The sequence below is a fragment of the Rhinopithecus bieti genome, unplaced genomic scaffold (genome assembly GCF_001698545.2).
Source record: "Rhinopithecus bieti isolate Rb0 unplaced genomic scaffold, ASM169854v2 scaffold_33652, whole genome shotgun sequence".
NCBI lineage: Eukaryota > Metazoa > Chordata > Mammalia > Primates > Cercopithecidae > Rhinopithecus > Rhinopithecus bieti.
In genome coordinates this window covers 1,742,386-1,762,520 of record NW_016814761.1, presented here as the reverse complement: position 1 = coordinate 1,762,520, position 20,135 = coordinate 1,742,386, and the positions used below count along the sequence as shown (strand labels likewise).

The following is a 20,135-nucleotide window of genomic DNA, read 5'->3' as shown; positions in this document are numbered from 1 at the left end:
TTCCTGCCCCCCGCCCCCCGCCCCCTTGCCCAAGTTTCCTATAAATAATTGATCGACGCCGAGAGTAGCAGCCAAAACGCCAGCGCGAGAGGACGCACTCCCCGCAGTACTCGGGTAGACTAGGCGCACGGCCCCGCAGCCAGACTCTCCCGGGACTCACAGGCCATCCGCGCCCGGCCTCCATAGCGCAAAGAAGGCGCGGGCTTCGCATCTAGCCTGCATCCGGGGTGCGCACCGAGGGGGCGCTGTCGGCAAAGCCTGAGCGGCTCCCGGCTGCCCCGCAGCCGGAGAGTTTCCCCGCTGGAGTTCTGGTCGCCTGCTCCGGCGGCGGGAGCGAACCACTGGCCCGCACACCCGACCGTGGGAAAACCCGGGCTGGGGCCTCGCAGTCCCGGGAAGTTCCCTACCTTTGTCGCCCAGGATGCCGTCGATGCTGTGTTTGGCCTTCTTTTCGCCCTCGTCCTCCTTCTTGTCCGCTTCATCCTCCTCCTCTTTCTTCCCGAACTTGATTCTGAGCACGCGGCTAATCGAACTCACTAAACCTCAGAAATTCAAAGGCAAAAGAGCAAGTATAAGTTGTTGGAGCAGAGGATCGAGCGGTGGCCTGGGCCCCTGGGAGAAAGTCAGGAAGCCCCCTGCTTCCTTACAGATATCCATTCATCCCTCTTCCACACACAGGCATTTAGGCATTGACACGTACTCCATAACCAGCACCCACTTGGAGAAGCCTGACTCACACCCCGGGCACTCACAGGGTAGTTAGACTGTGCATTCCTATGCAGATGCTTGCAAGCATTTGTGCCTTACACTAACACCTGCCTAGGTGCACTTCACCCACACCCCTGAGAGGTCCCAGGGCTTCCCTGGAGTCTCTCCAGCTCCTGCTGTCACTCCCACACTCAGGTGTGCATCCTGGTCTTGCATGCCTGAATGCACATGTACAAACACACACAGACGCACACCAGATCACTTTCTCTCTCACAGGCAGTATGGTTTGGGACCTCCACATTTAGGACTCAAATGGCTGGTGTTGGCGACAGAGCAGAAATAATAGTTCCGAGATGGAGGTCCAGGGAAGCCCATGGGCATCCACTCTCCTAGGACAGATCCATCTATTAAAGCCGTTTTCTCTGAGAAAGCCTCCAGGGGGATTCTCTTATCATTCAACTTTCTAGGTTAACTCTTTGTCCCTTTCTTCCTTCCTTCCTTCCTTCCTTCCTTCCTTCCTTCCTTCCTTCCTCTCTTCTTTCTCTCTCCTCTTTCTTTTTTTTTCTTTCCCTATTCCTCCTTTCCATCTTATTCCATTCTGTTATGATTTACTCCTATGCCTTAACTCTCTGCTTTCTGTACTCCTTTCCTCCCAACTTCTCAGTAAGTTCCCAGTCAACCATCATCTCCCCTCCCCTCTCTCCCACCTCCAGCCCTCCACATTGGAGCCCTGGCCACACTCTGGGCCAGCTCTGCCGGCTCAGCTGCCTTCTCACCTGAGGGCACAGTGCTTCGGTCACAGTGCCCGTCCTTCAGCAGCCTGTCCCGGATCTCCCAGCTGAACATGCCCGGGTTTTCCCTCTTGTACTCCTCAATCTTTTTCTCCACATCCGGAGTCGCCACCTGCTTCAGAAGTGGAGGTGGGAGAGTAGGAGTGGAAAGATGGGATGGGGGGAGGGAAATACTTTTAATATCACCTCTTAAGAGCCCTAGACCAGGCTGGTGGTTCTGGTTACCGTGTGTCCCCCCATCCCCCAAGAGATTGGCTTTATCCTTTCAAGAAACCGGTTCCTGGCTCCCAGGAAGGCAGCTGGGGGTCTGCTGGTGTGTGTGTGTGTGAGTGGGTGCGGGTGAGACAGGGATAGGCAATAAAAAACTCTACTTAGGACCCCCAGGGTCCCCGTCATTATCTCAGGAAAGACTGAGAGAAGATGTCTTCTGGTCTTGGAAGGTGATGGGGGTTGAGGCAAATGTGGGGACAGTCCAGGAATGGCTCATTGGCCTCAAGGTCTTGGACAAGCTAGACCTTACTTAGCTCCATCTCTGAGAAATTCAAATAATAGGAAAACAATGGGAGGATACCTGGGAGTAGGAGACACTCTCCAGCTGTACTTTCCTACAGCCTGGTGCCACCGGATGACACGAGGTAGTAAGAGGGGCCACAACCAGGACCCCCGGACCATGGGAAGCCAGCTGCCAGCCTCTGTGGCAAAGACACTCACTCTGGGCTTGCTGCCGCCGATGGCCCCAGGCCGGATGGACCCGGTCTCTTGGTAGCGGCAGAGAATCTTGGAGACGCAGCCGTGGGAGACACGCAGCTGTCGGGAGATGACACAGGGCCGGATGCCATGGTGGGCCATCTCCACTATCTTGTGGCGGATGTGGTTAGGCAGGGGTCGTCCGTTGATGAAGACCCCTCCCAGCTGATTGACCCGGCCTTGGCCAAGCGGGGTGGACACTGGAGAAGGGAGGGGAGATGCAGAATAAGAGAGGCGCAGGGTGAGGATGGAGAGCAGACACTGAGTTCATTCCCTGACTCCAGTTTTGTTCGTTTGAGCCCCAAGACCTCAGACAGCGATCCTGGTGGTCCTCACATTGGGGCTTTGGTAGGGAGGTGGTTTGAGAAACAACTGTCATAAATCTAGGAAATCTCCTGCAGAGATGGATAGAGGAGTCACGGCTGCAAGAATCTCCCCAGATGCTGTGACCCCCAACTCCTGCCACACTACCAGGGATGAGGACACACCTGGGGGATTCGAATGCTGCTCAGAAGGGGAGGGAGAGAGACGGAGGTGAGACAGCAGAGCCACCAGGCTGGTAAAGCCTTAGAGATCTTGGGACTAATGACTCTCTGTCCCTCAGGCCGAAGCTTGGGATGCAGGCCTGCCTGCATCTTGGAGAGGCCAATAACGGGTGTGATGTGGCTCATCTGGTCAGTTCTACACTCCTGGTAGTCATGAATGATCCAGTTTGTCGGGGGCTAGAAAGGGCTGACTGATTACTACACTTACAGCTCTGGCTAGAGCAGTGGAACTGTCCCAGGGAACAGCTGAGGCACAGCCGAGGGACTGGTGACATATGCTGTTGGCTGCTGCCTCCAAGGGCACCTGGTTGTCCCTTGGGTGACTCCTCTTGCTTCTAACCACCCTCGAAGTCCTAGTTTCGTTTTGGGACCATTTTAGGACACCACTGCCCCAAAGCCCCTAAATGAAATAGTTCACTTGGCCTCACAAATCCATGAACCGTGCCTGCAGGCTCTGCGAGGCTGGTAGGCAGATGGGACACAGTCCCCAGGTGGGGGTGACTTTGGGAACCGGGAAGACAGGCATCCCTGGTGTGTGCTGGGGAGGGGAGAACGCCCTGCTCGCCTTAATGCGAAGTCTACACAATTTCCTCACAGAAGGTTGGGGGGACACCCAGCGCACTAATCCGGCCTCGATCCCCCCAATTTGGGGACTCAGCGGCTGCGGAGATCTGGAAGATTAGAACGATTTCACAGCCGCAGGAGTGGAGGGAGCTGACTGTAATTGAAAGGGAGGAGGCGAGAAGAGGCTCCGCTGCTGGGCCGTTCCTACCGCCCCCTCCCTTGCTCTCCCGGTCCCCCCATCTCTTTTTGTAAAAGTCGGTGTCTGAAGCCACCCTCGGATTTAATCAGAAATCGTGCGTCGCAAAGTCAGAGTCACTCGGTCTCCGTGGCGGGATATGCCATTAGCGCTCAAGAGCTCTTGAGCGCCCAACTTTATATTCAAGAGCCTCTTTAGCGACCGGCACTCGGCTCTCCTCAGTATTCTGCGTCATGTTGGGCAAATATTGTTCTAATCCGCCGCGCATCCTCAGCCGCCTGTTTTACTTGCATTCGCTACAGGAGAGTGCCGCTGCAAATCCCCGGGTTTGCGCGCTCTCCCGCCTGCGTGGCTGCCGGCGCGCACTTGATCACGGAGCCGCTCTCTTCGCCTCTGTCTAATTCAGGGACCCGGCGCCGTCTCGCTGCCCAAGGGAGCTCCTACCGGATCGCAGGCTGCCAGCCCGCCCACCCCCTCCCTGCCTTCTCTCCCCTTCCTCACGCGCCAGGGACTCATACGATTACAAGAAGAGTAATTAAAAAAAAAAAGAAAAGTCGCACGTATTTCTAACGACTTCTCTGTGACACTCTAGGCTACCTACCCTCAGAAGCCAAATGATCCCTCAGTGACAGGTTGAGGCCTTCCATTACTTTAAAAAGAAAACAAAAACACAGGAGCGGGTCTCTCGGCTGTGCGCTCCCAGCCTTTTCTCCAGCCGGGACCGGTTCGCCGCCGCCCGTCCTCTCAGCTCTCCCCGGGCGGGCGCTGGATGTTTAGGAAGGAGGCTTCACAAAATCAGCTTTCCTCTGGTTTGGACATTGCCGTGCCCCTCTCGCGGTTGAGAAGTTCTCTAAACCTCGCCGTTTAGAGGTTCTCTCCCGGGAGATTTCCAGAGTGCGGAAGTCCAAGTAAAAAGTTTTAGGGGGAAAATCGTTACTAATTATTATTTCCAATTAGTTGGTTTCCAGGCGGAAAAGCAGGAGTGTTTGAGTGTGGCTTCGGAAGAAATAGATAGCCGTGGTAGTTGAGGCATATAAAGTATCACCCATGGTAGGTGGTTCGAAATAAAAAGGACTGGAAGACCAATCCCGGGGTGGAAAAAAAATAATTCAAGAGTAGAAAGCCGGCAGCCAGAGAGTCTGGAGAGCCGAGAAATTGTCAGGGAAGTGCCTGGAAACAGTGCAAAGAGCTGAAATTCACCAGGACCTGATATTTACTAGGAGTCCAAATCTACCAGAAGTTCAGCCCTGCCGGTAAAGGTCGGCAGCTCGCGACCTGCGAAGCGAAGGCCGCCGGTCAGTGAAACCCACGTAGAAGCGGACAAGTATGAGTCCCAGAAACTTCCTGGGTTCCGCGCCCGGACTGGGACCCAGAAGAGAACGGGATCCCTCTGCTACTGCCGGCGCCGCCACCGTCCCCTGGAGACCGCAGCCTCTCCAAGGAACCCGAGTTCCGGGCGGCGGAGTCGCGGCGAGGCCAGCCTGGGCGTTCTTACCTTCCAAAGGGAATCCCGTGCGGGGGTAGTTCTGCCCCGGAGCCGGCCGCATCATTCTCGGTACCGTGCCGGGAAGGGCCGCCATTCTTGCGCACGCCAGGGACGAATCCAAAGTCGGCAAAAATCGCTTCCCGTCCGCTCCCTTCACCCCTGCTGCGATCTCTTTCTTTCCGTCTTCTTCGTCTTCTTTTTTTTTTTAACCTCTTCTCCCTCCCCTCCACACACACTCCCTACCCCCACCCCCCACCCCTGGCTGCAGTCAAACGCGTCCAGAAGCTGGGGAGGGGGGTGAGGTGGAGGCGGAGGTTGGGGGGAGGGAAGGTGGCGACGACAAGGAAGTTCAAACAAACAAACACTCCAACCCCAAGTCCGCCTCTGCCGGCTAGGCTCGGCCAGAAGTTGTGCGGGCTGATGCGCCTGGCAGAACCCGGAGACGAGGCCCGACGGCGGAGGGGGGCCTGGGGAACGCGGCCGGAATCGGGGCCGCCAGCCTCGGAGTGGCGAGCGCCGCGCTCTCGCGCTCTCGCGCTCTCGCGCCCGGGGCCAAAGTTTCCGAGCCCGGAGACTGCGGAGTGGATTTCGTTCTCGTATTTATTTATATATTTATTCTCTCGCTCTCGCTCTCGCTCCCTCCCTCTTCTCCACGCCTTCTTTCTCCAGACCACACTCGGTTCTCCCTCCACACCAGCTTTCACACCCCTAGTCCCCTAGGAGACCCGGGGACAGACGGAAGAAGGAGCCTCCTCGGGTTTCGGGGCTGGACGGAGGCGACAGGGGTGACGGGGTTGGGGAAAGAGAAATGGAAAAGCGAGGGGGCGCGAGTGATCAGATGGGTAAGTTGTGCAAAGGTTCACCGAAGTTGGGAGGAGGAGAGGAGGAGGAGGAGAGGAGAGATGAGAGAGGAGGCAGTGAACGCGATCCTGATAGGTTCGACTTTCTTTGTATTCATGAGGAGGAAGGTGGGGGCCCAGGGCACAAGGAAGCGAGAGGACCAATAACGAAAAGAAATCGCCAACGAATATTTTTTTCCCTCTTTTCTAATCCCCGGCTCGACCTCGTTTTGGGGGAGAATTTGAACCGACGTGAAAACAGAGGGAGCCGATCCCGGCAAGTTGGGGGCTGGGGGAGAAGGGGAGGAGGCCAACTTTGTCCCAGTGCCTTCCTTTGATGAATGGTCCGGATCCGCCGAGTCCCCGGCCCCCAGGTCGCCCACGGTCGCTCTCGGAGTCCCGGCTCTATGGGAATGTCTGCCTCCGGTCCGGCGCCTCTCTGGAGTCTGGTCTTTTCTCTGGCCTCCCGGGGCAGAGTCCGCCCTATTTCTCATCTTCTCCCTCGTCTTATATCCTCTGAAACTCCTCCAGTGAGGCTCCCCTGGAACCGGCCTAGGGTGACTTGAAGGGAGGAATTCTGACTTTTTCTGTGTAATGTCAGAGCCCCGGTGTCCGGTTCTTACTCTACTTTCCTGCCGCTCTGAGAAGCCCCCAGTAACCGTATCTGGTTCCGAGGCTTGGAAAAGTGGGTCTGCCAAGTGTTAGGGACAGGTCTCTTCCTCCCCTTCCAGCCCCGCCTCGTGCAGACATCTCCAGCCGCCGCCGTCCTCCTCAGGCCCCCAGGCCGGGCCCATAACTCCTTTCCAGCAGGTAGTTGGGTTTACAGAGAGTTGGTGCTGGTGTGAGGATCTGGGGATCCAAAGAGGTGGGAGAAGGGAGGGAGGGAGCTTGTCAAGACTTGGTACAACTCTGAGCTCCCTGCTGGTGGGTTTGTGGGGACGACCCAATTGAATGATCGGGAGTCAGGGTGGGGAGATCAGAGGTTCCTGAATTCTTCACTCTCTGAAGCCAGGGTGACCAGCAGCCTCAACCTCAGGACACCGAGTCCTGGGGGCGAAACGCCCTCCCAGCGGGGCAGGACGCCACAACTGCAGGCCTTTTGTCTCCCAGGGGAAAGAGCGTCTCCGGCCCCACGCTGGAGGCAAAATACAATAAAATGAACCCAGCCCTCAAACTCGCCCCCTGCCAGCCCTCTCTTGGCAGTGGGGTCAGCCTTGTCTTAGCCTGGGGGGCTCACTGCTGGCTGGCCCCAGGGTGTCCCCATCCCTCCCCTTTGCCTCACCTGTGACCTTTGCCCCTGTCAGTATGTGACAGATCTCCCTCCTCTCCCCACTCTCCTAGCACAAGGGGCTCATCAGGTTTTGGTGGGGCCTTCTGGGAATGGGGGCCTTGCTGAAAAACTTAAGTTCACACTGTCTCTAATTGAGAAAGGAGATGCCAAGTAACTTTAGAATTGGAAGGGGGACACTGGGGTACTTTGCGTGGCCCAAGTTATGGGGCCCTCCCCCAGGAGAGATTGGGAGATCAAGCTTTAAGCCCAGGGAAGATGGCAACCCCTTACATCACCAGCCTTGCTGGGGACCTGGCCTGCTTTGACCTCCATAGGTGAATATATATTCTCTATGTGTATATATACATATATTTGTATCATATACACTTATGCATACACACATATAACACACATACATACATATTAGGTGTATTGCATATTCATCCATTCATTCGTCACTAGTTGTCCTCTTTGCCTGGAAGGTTTGAAAGCACTTCTTCCCTGTATTTGTGGAATATGCCAGTGTGCTTGTGTGTGAATATAGGCCTGTGCCTGGATCTGTGTGTCAAGGTGTAGGTGGGTTTTGTGTGTAGGTCTGTTTGGGATCAGCTTGAGTAAATGTGTGTTTCTAAGTGAGGGTCCATGTCTGTATTTCTGCTTTGAGGTAACCTCCATGTTGCCTTGGTATGGCTCCAAGCGTGCATCAGGAATGTGTGAATGTGTGTTTAGGTTAATTCTCAGAGTGGGAAAAGACCTCCAGGGCGTGCCGAGGGTGGGAGGCTCCCTCTCTTCTGGCCAGTGCTCATGTAGCATCTTGAGCCGAGTGGGGCGAGTGCACAGCTGGACACCTCTGCTGCCAGGGACCCTCAGAACCTCAGGAGTCCTGCACTGGGGCTATCTCGCCCACAGCGTGGTCCTTCACCCTCCCCGCAAAAGACCTAACAGTGGCAGGTCCAGTAGCGACACAGACCCCCAGCGTTTCTGCAGCTCCAGGATTCCACGGGCCCCTGCAGGGGGAAGGGTTGAGGGGAGGGTTGTCTGTTGGAATGAGTGTGGCCGTTCTTGCCTGTTGGAGACCAATTTCACAAATGATTTTTGCAACAATTAAGGAGTGTGGCAGGGTGAAATGGCGATTTCACATCCAGCAGGGGAAAAGGGGGGTTCACCTGGGAACTGTGGCGGGGGGTGGGGGGGACAGCGTCCCCTCCTCTCATTTCCCTTTGCTTAACCCCTTGTCTAGAAAAAGTCACCCCCATGCAGGCTTAATCAACTCCTAAGACCTCCAATTGCTGCTGTGAGGGAGGCTGTGAGGGGCTTCTGAGTGTGTGGGCTGGGCAGGACTTGTTCCAGAAAGTTTTCCTTTAGCCCTTGAACCCCTCTTTCTGTCCCTCTCTCTCCTCTCCCTCTTTCACCCTCTTTCTCTCTGTCTTTTTCTGTCTCTCTCTCTCGCACACAAACATTTTTCCTGTCTCTCTGTGTCCCTCAGTCTATCTTATGGTCTCCTCCATCTGTTTTGTTCTTTTGGTCTCTCTTTCTCTTTTCCTCCTTGCCTTTCTGGCTTCACCCCAGCGGTTTTCTCTGGGACTGTCTGTCTTGTCACCGCCTCTCCCATCTCCATGGTTTCCTGAGGTATGCATGGGCCTCCGTTGCTCTCTGGGCTGTAACTCAGACCTGCATCCCTGGGAAGATCCTTTGGTCCAGATGAGGTTGACTAAAGACCTTCGGGAAGTGATCCTCCTTCTCTGCTTGGTCTGGGGATGCATCTCCCGCCCAGTCCAGCCTGCTAATCCCCCAGGAAGCATTCCCATATTAGTGTGGTTTGGTTTGGACGATTGTCTCCTATCTCTGGCTCACCCTGTCTGGTCTGAGATCCCTGCATTCCTCCTTTTCCCTTTTCTTAAGGGCAACAACAATGCTAATAGGAATTCTTCCCAAGTTTCCAAGTGGCATCTTCCAAACCCAGTTGAAATGGGAGAGAAATAAGTAGGCCCAAGGTACAGAAGCAAGACCCCAGCTTGAGTTCAGCTGGGGAAACTTGGCCTATTTCTGGCTGCTCCCTCCCAAGACATAGGCCACAAAGGGGCTCCCTCCTCCCTGCACCCAAGTGGCCAACAGCCTCTTCCCTCAGCCCAAGGGAGAGGATGCTCTTTATTTCAGACCCCTGTGTCATGAGCACTTTTGGAAAGCGATTACCCAATAAATATTCCTTTAAAGGGTGATAAATCCACCTTGAAAACCAGGGGTTTTGATTTCGTTGGGGGCCTTTTGCATTTTCAGAGGCTCTGGCTTGCTCCGCTCTGCTAGAGGAGGCCAAAGACATCAACAAATGGAATTATTCAGTCTTCAAATGTTTGATAATGACAGAGGAGGGGGTAGGGGTGGGGAGGGAAACTGAACATCCAGGAACAAGGGACTCTCGGGAGGCTCCTTCCAGGTTTCGGAGACTGGAATTCCTCAGCACTACATTTCCAAGAAGCACCGACCTTTTATTATTATGCTTTTCTTTTAAGAAGTGGGACTCTGGCCGGGCGCGGTGGCTTAAGCCTTAATCCCAGCACTTTGGGAGGCCGAGACGGGCGGATCACGAGGTCAGGAGATCGAGACCATCCTGGCTAACACGGTGAAACCCCGTCTCTACTAAAAAATACAAAAAACTAGCCGGGCGAGGTGGCAGGCGCCTGTAGTCCCAGCTACGTGGGAGGCTGAGGCAGGAGAATGGCGTGAACCCAGGAGGCGGAGCTTGCAGTGAGCTGAGATCTGGCCACTGCACTCCAGCCTGGGCGAGAGAGCGAGACTCCGTCTCAAAAAAAAAAAAAAGAAGTGGGACTCTTCTAGGGGTGACCTTGAAATAATCTGCCCAAACGTGAATAGGAACGAAAAGGAAACCAAGTTGAAATCTTGCTTGACATTTTCATTTTCCCCAGAAAAACGGAATAGTATGCATTGGATTCCAGTTCTCAAGAACTGAACAAGAACAACATCAGTAAAGATACAACAACGGTAATAATAACCAGGCTTCTCTCAGGTCTACTGCTAAGTGGGCTCTCGGGTGAGCCTCCTCCTTTCCTTCTTCCTGGTCTTCCTCCTTCCTCTCCTTCTCCTCCTCTTCCTTCGTCGTTTCTCTTCCTCTTCCTTCCCTTCCTCTTCTATTTTCTCTTTCTCCTCCCTTTTCTTCCTCTTCCTCCTCTTTTGCCTTCTCCTCCTCTTCACCTCTTTTTATTTTCTTTTTTCTGAGACAGGGGTCTCACTCTGTCCCCCAGGCTGAAGTGCAGTGGTGTGATCTTGTCTCACTGTAGCCTCCACCTTCCTGGTTCAAGCAATTCTCCCATCTCAGCCTCCTGAGTAGCTGGGATTACAGGGATTCACCATCAGGCCCAGCTAATTTTTGCATTTTTAGTAGAGATAGGGTTTCACCATGTTAACCAGGCTGGTTTCGAACTCCTGACCTCAGGTGATCCACCCCCATCAGCCTCCCAAAGTGCTGGGATTACAGACGTGGGGCATGGTGCCCGGCCCCTCTTCATCTCTTTTCCTTCTCTTCCTCTGTTCTCCTTCCTCCCCTCCTCTTCCTCCTCTTCTTCCTCTCCCTGCTTCTCCTTCCTCCATTCTTCCTTCTCCCTGTTTCTCATGTCTGCTCATTTTCTCCTTCTCTTCTTCTCCTTCCTCCTTTTCTCTTCCTCTTCTCCTCCTCTCTGCTTTCTTTTCCTCCATTTTTCCTTCTTCTCCCTTCATCTCTTTGTCAGGCTGGTCCTGGGAGCCTTTTACCTTTTGAGGTTCTGGAAATAAAGACAAGCGAGGCTGAAGCTTAGAAGGAGACCCAGGATGGGCCAAGGTGCTTCTCCTACTCCTCTTCCTTATTCTCTCTGCACTTGCCTCTCCTACTAACGCTTTTCTACTGGCTTTCAGAGATGTGGTTAAAGCCATTTTTACAGAGTGGTCCCTGATATCTGTAAAAGCCTTTTCCTCTCTGCCCGTGCCTGGGAATCCGTCTTTCCTTTCCATTTCTGAAGTGGAAAAAGAACTTTCCCAGGAAGAAGAGAATGCCCCTCCTCCCCTGCCAGCCTGCCCCGGTCTGGTCCCAGTGGTTTAAAGGGAATGCATTGGGATGAAGGTGTATTGGGATACGTTCATATGAATATATGAGGCTGAGAGCAAGTGTGCGCCTATATAAGAGTATACAAGAGCCGGCCGGGCGCGGTGGCTCACGCCTGTAATCCCAGCACTTTGGGAGGCCGAGGTGGGCGGATCACAAGGTCAGGAGATCGAGATCATCCTGGCTAACACGGTGAAACCCCATCTCTACTAAAATACAAAAAATTAGCTGGGCGCGGTGGCGGGCGCCTGTAGTCCCAGCTACTCAGGAGGCTGAGGCAGGAGAATGGCGTGAACCCGGGAGGCAGAGCTTGCAGTGAGCCGAGATCGCGCCACTGCACTCCAGCCTGGGTGACAGAGCGAGACTCTGTCTCAAAAAAAAAAAAAAAAAAAAAAAAAAAAAAAAAAAAAGAGTATACAAGAGCCTGTACACAAGAGAGTGTGAGTACGCCTACATATTTACTTACGTGCATGTGTGTACACACAAGTGCATATGCTCATGTAGAGATGTGAGGTAGGGCATGTGTAACAGGAATTTCTCTTTCTTAGCACCCTTTGGAAGCCTCGGGAGGAAAGCCTCCTCCCAAACTCCCAGTTGCCGGAACAAAAGACCAAGTGTCAGACGGTGCCGAGGTGCCTTCTCCAAGTTCAATTTGCACCAAGTCCAGCCTTAATGGGTTGTAGACGTTGCCCTTGGACAATTACCTTATCACAGCAGCGCATCTGTAGGACCTTCAAAGCACTTTCATTAAACAATCAAAGGGAAGTGGTGAGCCCAGTGAGCTGGCTGGCCTGGAGCTCTGGGCTGTGCACAAGTTCCAGGGAAGCCCACAAGCCCAGGCGAACTTTGCCTCCAGGCCCCCAGGCTTTCTCAGGGCTGAGGCAGGATGGAAATGAGGATGAAAAGATCAAACGCTGCCTGTATTCCACCTTAGATTGGCTTGTTGAGAAGAGGAAGCTGATGGAATTGAGTTTTCTTGCTTGCACGTCTCCTGCTTGGTTTGCAGGACTCCTGCTTCCTTCTCTCCCTGGGGTGCTCCTTCCCCTATCATGGTTCAGTCCACGGGGAGGGGTCTTTCCTCTCCCACATGCAGGAGAAGCATACGGATGGACTTGGTAGAAGCTTATGGAAGCTCCACAAGGACAAGAGTACTTACTTGTTCTGTGTGTTCATCCCTGTATCCTAGGTGACATAATGGATGCTCAATAAACGTCGTTGGGTGAATGAATGGATAAATGAATGATCCTAGCACATTGAACCTTGGCTTGCTCTCTGTGTGCTAAAGTTTCCTCACAGGTTAACTGGAGACTTGTCCCTTGGAGCACCACGAGGGTGCATGGCCATATATGCATGGTGAACGGTGCTCCAACAGAACTCAAAACATGGCCATCTGTACTGTCGGAAGGAGCATGGATGAGTTGGGTGAAAACGCCTAGTGTCATAGTTGGTCTACAGTTGGTTGGCACTCAATGCAAGCTGGCCTCCTTGTTTCCCACTTCCTTGATAGTTGGCCACTGGGATTTTTTTTTGTATTTATCTCTGCAATTCTGGGACAGAGCTCAGTGTCTGAAAGAACACAGATGGTGCACAGTAAAGAGCTGAATGATCTTGAAGTTGGATGCTTATGTTACTCTTTGACCTTGGGTACTCACGTTCACAATTAGAATTTTTGAACGCCCACTCTGTGCCACACAATTGACAGTGAGTCTGCTTAATCTCAAAGCTACCCCAAGTAGAAGATAGCAGCATCTCTATTTTACAGAGGAAAAAATAGACTCGGGGAGGCTCAGAGATGAGTCCAAGATCAAAGAGTTATCAGATAGTATGGAAGAGATTTTTCTTTCCTTTTCTTTCTTCTTTTTTTTTTTAGATGGAGTTATGTTCTTGTTGCCCAGGCTAGAGTGCAATGGTGCAGTCTCGGCGCACTGCAACCTCTGCCTCCCGGGTTCAAGTGATTCTCCTGCCTCAGCCTCCCAAGTAGCTGTGATTACCGGCGTGAGCCACTGTGCCTGGCCGGGAAGAGATTTTTCACTTAGGCCTCCTAGATTTCAAAGCTCTTTCTTGCTTCTGTTCTTCTCTTGCAGCATCAGTTTCTCTTTTGTAAACCAGATGATCTTCAGCACTGAGCACAGAGACTGGTGTGTGGTGGGTGCTCAGAGGCGTTATTGAATGAATGAATGAATAAATAAATAAATGAAGCTGAAACATTCTGATGACTGTAAGATTTTAGATACTGCCTTGGGAGTCCTGGTGGGGGTGTGGGACTGTAGGATCAGAGAATGTTACTGCCAAGAGGGAGCCTTTGAGATGACCTTGCTCAAGGATTTTGCAGCTTAGAGAGCCTCACCTGCTTTCTGGGCATTCTGGGGAAGCCAGAGAGGCTTTTGCTGGGCCAGAAGGTGCTTACCCTGGGGAAGGAGGTGGCCAGTCTCGGGGTACTCAGGAGCCCCTGGCGGGTGCCCAGTCTTCATTGAAATGTATAGGTGGAAGTGAGAATGCACTGCATATTTGTCTAGGTGAATTAAAAGCACAATCCCCATTTCCCAGAGGGAGCAGTTGGTTCATATTTATACATTTAGTCTTACAGGTGTAAAATAGGTTTCCTTTATGCTTATATAATAATTTTTCATTTGAATTTCAAGGCTTTATTCCCTCCTTTGGATTCAAGTCTTCCACCTGAACCCGATTCTCTCCCATAGCCATTAATTCCTTCATCATAAAAATGAATTCCATCTAATTCTCTATAGTGGCAGTTAGAGCAGATCAAAAAGTACCTTTGCAAAGGGCTCCCCCCGCTTCTACCATTGTAGTTTCCAGCTTGCCTGAGTACCCACCCCCGTGCCAATGCTGTTTCAGAAACCAGTGCTTGGAGCCGAAAAACTTATTTCTCTTGCTCAGAAAGGGTTGTGTGCTTGCATGTGTGTGTGTGTGTGTGTGTGTGTGTCCATATGCACACGCTGGCACCCACAGATGCATTGTAGAAAATGCTCCTCAATTTCAGAAAGGTAGAACCACCACCACAATAATAATAATAATGGGCCAGGTGCAGTGGCTCACACCTGTAATCCCAGCACTTTGGGAGGCCAAGGCAGGTGGATCACTTGAAGTCAGAAGTTCTAGACCAGCCTGGCCGGGCACGGTGACTCACTCCTGTAATCCCAGCACTTTGACAGGCTGAGGCGAGTGGATCACCTGAGGTCGGGAGTTCAAGACCAGCCTGGCCAACATAGTGAAACCCCGTCTGTACTAAAAATAAAAAATTAGCTGGGCGTAGTGGCGCGAGCCTGTAGTCCCAGCTACTCGGGAAGCTGAGGCAGGAGAATCTCTTGAAATCGGGAGGCGGAGGTTGCAGCGAGCTGAGATGGTGCCACTGCACCCCAGCTTAGGTGACAGAGTGAGACTTTGTCTCAAAAAAATAAATAAGTAAAATAAAAGAAGTTCTAGTCCAGCCTGGCCAACATGGTGAAACCCTGCCTCTAGTAAAAATACAAAAATGAGCCAGGTGTGATGCCACACACCTGTAATCCCAGCTACTTGGGAGGCTGAAGCATGAGAATCCCTTGAATCTGGGAGACAGAGGCTGCAGTGAGCAATGATCATGCCACTGCACTCCAGCCTGGGCAACAAGAATGAGACCCTGTCTTTAAAAAATAATAATAATCATAATGGTAACCCAGTACTCACAATGAGCCGGACACTGTATTAGGCATGTTCCATTCATTATATTATTTAATCCTCATACAAGTCGGCATCCTTATATGACAGATGAGATAAGGGTCCCAAGATGTGAAATAAATTGCCCAGGGTTGCATAGCTAGGAGAAAGCAGGGCTTAAAATTTTAAATTTTAAGCTATTTATTTATTTTAATTAATGTTTACCATTAACTATTTAGGGCCACAGTCAACACCCTCGAGTACCCCTTTCCTGCCTCAGTCCCTTTCTTCTCTCCCCGGAAGGAAGCACAGTCACTAAGGTGGCATCTGTCGTTTCTCTACATTCTGTAGTAGCCTGGATAATGGCCCCTAGAAATATCAGGTCTTAATCCCTGGAACGTGTAACTGTTACCTTCAAATGAAAAAAGGTCTTTGCAGATGTGATGAAGTTACAGATCATGAGATGGGGAGATTATCCTGGATTTTCTTGGCGGCCCCTAAATGCAATCACAAGTGTCATTATAAGAAGGAAGAAAAGGGAGCTTTGACACAGATGGAACAGGAGACGGTAATGTGGCCATGGAGGCAGAGACTGGGTGATGTGGCCATAAGTCCAGGAATGCCGGCAGCCACTGGAAGCTGGAAGAAGCAAGAGAGGGATTCTTCGCAGCATCCGGAGAGAGCGCCCTCTGCTGACCTGACACCTTGATTTCAACCCCGTGATAGTAATTGAGGACTTCTGACCTCCGGACCGTAGGAGCGTAAGTTTCTGTTATTTTTAGTCACCAGGTTTGTAGGAATTTGTTACAGCAGCCACAGGAAACTAATGTACATGCTTTTATAATTTTTTTTTTTGAGACAGGGTCTCTGTCGCCCAGGCTGGAGTGCAGTGGCACGCACACAGCTCACTGCAGCCACCATCTCCCAGGCTTGAGCGATCCTCCCTCCTCAGCCTCTCAAATCACTGGGACTACAGGCACACACCACCATACCTGGCTAATTTTTAAATTTTTTTTGTAGAGACGGGGTCTTGTTATGTTGCCCAGGCTGGCTTTGAACTCCTGGGCTAAAGTAATCCCCCTGCTTTGGTCTTCAAATTGCTGGGATTACAAGCAAAAGCCACTGTTCCTGGCCCATGTTTTTTGCTACATATGTATATTAAAATAAACAGTTGTTACAGTTTATGTAACGGTATACTTTAGGCACCATTCTGAAGCTTGTCTTGCTCAACATCATGTTTTTGAGATTATCCTTAAGGACTCAGGTAATGTTGGTTTCAAAGAGAAAGTCTCATTTGCTGGGCAGATACAGTTGGATCCTGAAGGACATTGATTGGAGTTGCGTCTGCAGAATGGGATCTGCAGGGCAAATGCAGGGTTGGCTCTGGCTGCCATGTTCTTTTGTTTGTTTGTTTGTTTGAGATGGAGTCTCACTCTGTCGCCCAGGCCAGAGTGCAATGGTGTAATCTTGGCTCATTACAACCTCCACCTCCCAGGTTCAAGTGATTCTCCTGCCTCAGCCTCCCAAGTAGCTGGGATTACAGGTGCCTGCCACCACACCCAGCTAACTTTTGTATTTTTAGTTGAGAAGGGGTATCACCATGTTGGCCAGGCTGGTCTTGAACTCCTGACCTCAGGTGATCCACACGCCTCGGACTCCCAAAATGCTACGATTACAGGCATGAGCCTTGGCACTTGGCCGCTAGCTGCCACGTTCTGAAAGGGTAGGGCCACACCTGCTCTGACTGCACCCCCAGGAACGGGGACTCAGGTGAACACAGGTTTGCCATGTGTCAGGAAGGCCGGATTCATTAGGGAACCAGTTTCATGTGAACCCAGGGATTCTGTGTCTCTAAGACCTTGGAGAGTCAAGAGGTTTCAAGCCATGGAAGAGAAAGATACTCTAGCTGGGCACAGTGGCTCACACTTCTAATCCCAGCACTTTGGGAGTCTGAAGCAGGTAGATCACCTAAGTTCAGGAGTTCGAGACCAAACTGACTAGTATAGTGAAACCCTGTCTCTACTAAAAATACAAAAATTAGCTGGGCGTGGTGGCATTCACCTGTAGTCCCAGATACTTGGGAGGCTGAGACAGGCGAATTGCTTGGACCTGGGAGGCAAAGGTTGTAGTAAGCTGTGATCGTGCCACTGCATTCCAACCTGGTCCACAGAGCGAGATTCTGTCTCAAAAAAAAAAAAAAAAAAAAAAAAAAAAACACTGTAAAGGAAAACTCAAATGGAGGTGAGAATGGAGAATGCATGTATGTGTATGTGTGTGCATCTGTGTATCAGTGCAAACTCCTTAAGGTTACAGACAGTTCTCTCTCCCACAGGACCTGGAAAACTGTGAATATCTGTTGAATAAATGAAAACGATTTGTGGGAATGGGAAGGGGGGTTGGCGATCCATTCTGTAAATATAAATATCTGACTATATATGACTGATACAAGTTGTAAGGTTGTAAGTGAATTAACGGCTATATTCCGAGAATTCATCTACGAAGGTGCCATTTGTACCTTTGTCAAAGGTAAGCTTTCATTTTACAGTTATGGAGTCTTCATGTCTATGTTTTTTTTAAAAAACTTGGCTCTCGTCTTGATACTACATGGTATGGAGGCAAGCTGTTATTATCCCCAGATGATGGAAAACTGGGGACTAATATGGTGAAGGGGTTTTCTGGTGTCATAAAACAAACATGTGGCAAAGCCAGGGGTTAAGTCCGGTGAGTGAGGCTCAGGAAGAGGACACAGGTTTTGAAATCTGACGAGCTAAATTTTAATCTTGGCTTCAACTCTCAGGAGCTGGCTTTCTTGGGGCAAGTTACTTAACCTCTCTGAACTTCCATTTCCTCTTTTAAGAAACGAGCACAGTGACACTTAGCTTGTGAGGATTGCTGCAGAGATAATGCATGTAGAGCAGCTGGCACTTAGCAGAGCTCAGTCAGGGGCATCTCTTATCTTTTATCCTCTATTGAATATTATTTTTCCTCTTGCAGTCCTAGGCTATAACCTGCATTCCACTGAAAATTATCCAGGAACTTTAGAGAAGCAAGCAGCCAAACCTGTTGGCTGGTATCAACTGTTATCACCAGGGGGCTTGAGTTATCCCTTTTTGGGGATCATTGGGGCGTGATGACCTATGACCTGTGACCTTATGAGGCAGCCAGCAGGGGTAGGAACCCAGTGGATTTGGGGGTCGTCTTAGACTTCTGGAAAGACCTGATAGACCACTTTCCAATCTGGGGTTTTCATTATGTAGGGGCAGTAAATCAAAGTGACTGCCCCAGGCTGCAGACTTAAAAGGGCCCCAGGCTGGTGGAGCTGGGCAGGAAAGATGCTGAGGGGGAGGAGGCTATGGCTTCCCTGACTGGCATCTGAGGCAAACAAAGTAACACACAGGGGGAGAAAAAAACACTGAAAATAACATTAAGAGCAAATGGCAAACTAGATTAAAAGCTTTCAATGCCTCCGCTGCAAAGGGTTAATATCTTTGCTATATAAAGAGCACTTGCAAATCAATAAGGATGATGAACAATCTCTGGGCAAAGGACGTAGACAGGCACTTTATGAAAGACATACTCGAGGGCTGGTAGTATATGAAAAATGGTCCGTCTTACCAGAAACCTCAAAGAAAAGCAAATTAAAACAAGGAGATACCATGCCCCGCCCATCTAAGTGGCAGTTGTGAAGGAGAGAATGGTACTACCAGGATGACTGAGAGGTCTGGAAAGTGTGACTCATACACTGTGTGGCAGAGTAAATTGCTATGCTTTCTGAAGGGCAATTTAGCAAGTATGTTTCAAAAGCTCTAGAAATGTTTAGAACCATCCTCAGTACATCACTTTGTATGCCTAGGAATTTAAACGCGTATGTGCCAAGATATAAGTACGTCACAATATTTTTTTCTAAAAGGGAAAGCTGGAAAAAAGTAAACATTCCTAACAATAGGATATTGACAGATATATTATGAAGCATCCATATAATGGAATACTCCAGGCCATTACAAGGACACATAATAAGAGGCAATAATGTGTAGTGTTTTTAGGCTATAACCCATATTCCACCAGAAATTCAGCTTCATGCTAGCAACCATCCTAAATGCCTTACATAGATTAGCTCATTGAATTCTCTTAGCAACTGTTGTGATAAGTACAAATACTATCATCCCAATGATACTGGTGAAGAAACGGAGACACTGAGAAGTTACGTAACTTGTCCAACTTCCCTTATTTAGTAAGTGGCAGATGCCAATGTGAATTTAGGTAGTTTGGCTTCAGAGTCTACATACTTGTTCTTTATTTTTATTTTTGTTTTTTGATACAGGGTCTCACTCTGTCGCCCAGGCTGGAGTGCAGTGGTGCAATCACAGCGCAGTGCAGCCTCCGCCTAGCTGTGCTCAAGTGATCCCCCAACCTCAGCCTCCTGAGTAGCTGGGACTACACATGTGCCTCACCACACCCAGCTAACTTTTGCATTTTTTGTAGAAGTCATGGTTTCACCATGTTGCCCAGGCTGGTCTTGAATTCCTGGGCTCAAGCGATCCGCCTGCCTCAGCCTCCCAAACTGCTGGGATTACAGGCGTCAGCCACTGCACCTGGCTGAGTCTATGTTCTTAATGGAACTATATCCTACCCCTTGGAATTTGTACCTGGAAAAATTTCATGACCTGCAAAAATACTCATGGAACATAGAGTGAAAAAAAGGCAACTTCCCAAACAGCATGATTCTACTTAAGAAAAAAAATACTTCTGTGTGGAAAAATAGCACCCAAAGAATGTATTCCCAAATGATGGAGTAAGTACTCTTAAGGGAGTTGAGGTTATGGGTGATAGTTATTTTCTTCTTCTTCTTCTTTTCTCTTTTTTTTTTTTTTTTTTTTGAGACGGAGTTCTCGCTCTGTCGCCAGGCTGGAGTACAGTGGCTGGATGATCTCGGCTCACTGGCAAGTTCCGCCTCCTGGGTTACCGCCATTCTTCCTGCCTCAGCCTCCTGAGTAGCTGGACTACAGACGCCCGCCACCTACGGCCCGGCTAGTTTTTTTTTTATTTTTTAGTGAGACGGGGTTTCACCTTGTTAGGCCAGGATGGGTCTCGATTCCATGACCTCGTGATCCGCCCGTCTCAGCCTCCCAAAGTGCTTGGGATTACAGGCTTGACCCCATGCGCAAAACCCCGGCCAGTTTTTTCTTCTTCTTTGCCTCCCCAAAACATTTTGTAAATATTTCTCTAATGAGGGTCACACCTT

At 50.7% G+C, this 20,135-nt stretch overlaps 1 protein-coding gene across 6 annotated transcripts in view; it reads right to left on the bottom strand.

Annotated features, from left to right (window-relative positions):
• PAX7 (paired box 7) overlaps window positions 1-5,739 on the bottom strand; it is a 129,083-nt gene extending 123,344 nt beyond the window's left edge. For 2 of the 6 annotated variants that reach the window (XM_017852009.1, XM_017852007.1), the window contains exons 1-4: window positions 5,047-5,739; window positions 2,211-2,446; window positions 1,485-1,614; window positions 408-542 (exon numbers count right to left, since the gene is read on the bottom strand). In XM_017852009.1, the coding sequence (XP_017707498.1) occupies window positions 408-542; window positions 1,485-1,614; window positions 2,211-2,446; window positions 5,047-5,131 (586 nt within the window). In that variant the 5' untranslated portion in view covers window positions 5,132-5,739. The remainder of the gene's footprint in view (window positions 1-407; window positions 543-1,484; window positions 1,615-2,210; window positions 2,447-5,046) is intronic. The other 4 variants (XM_017852008.1, XM_017852011.1, XM_017852010.1 and 1 more) reach the window with 4 other exon arrangements.
• Between the last annotated feature and the right edge of the window lie 14,396 nt (window positions 5,740-20,135).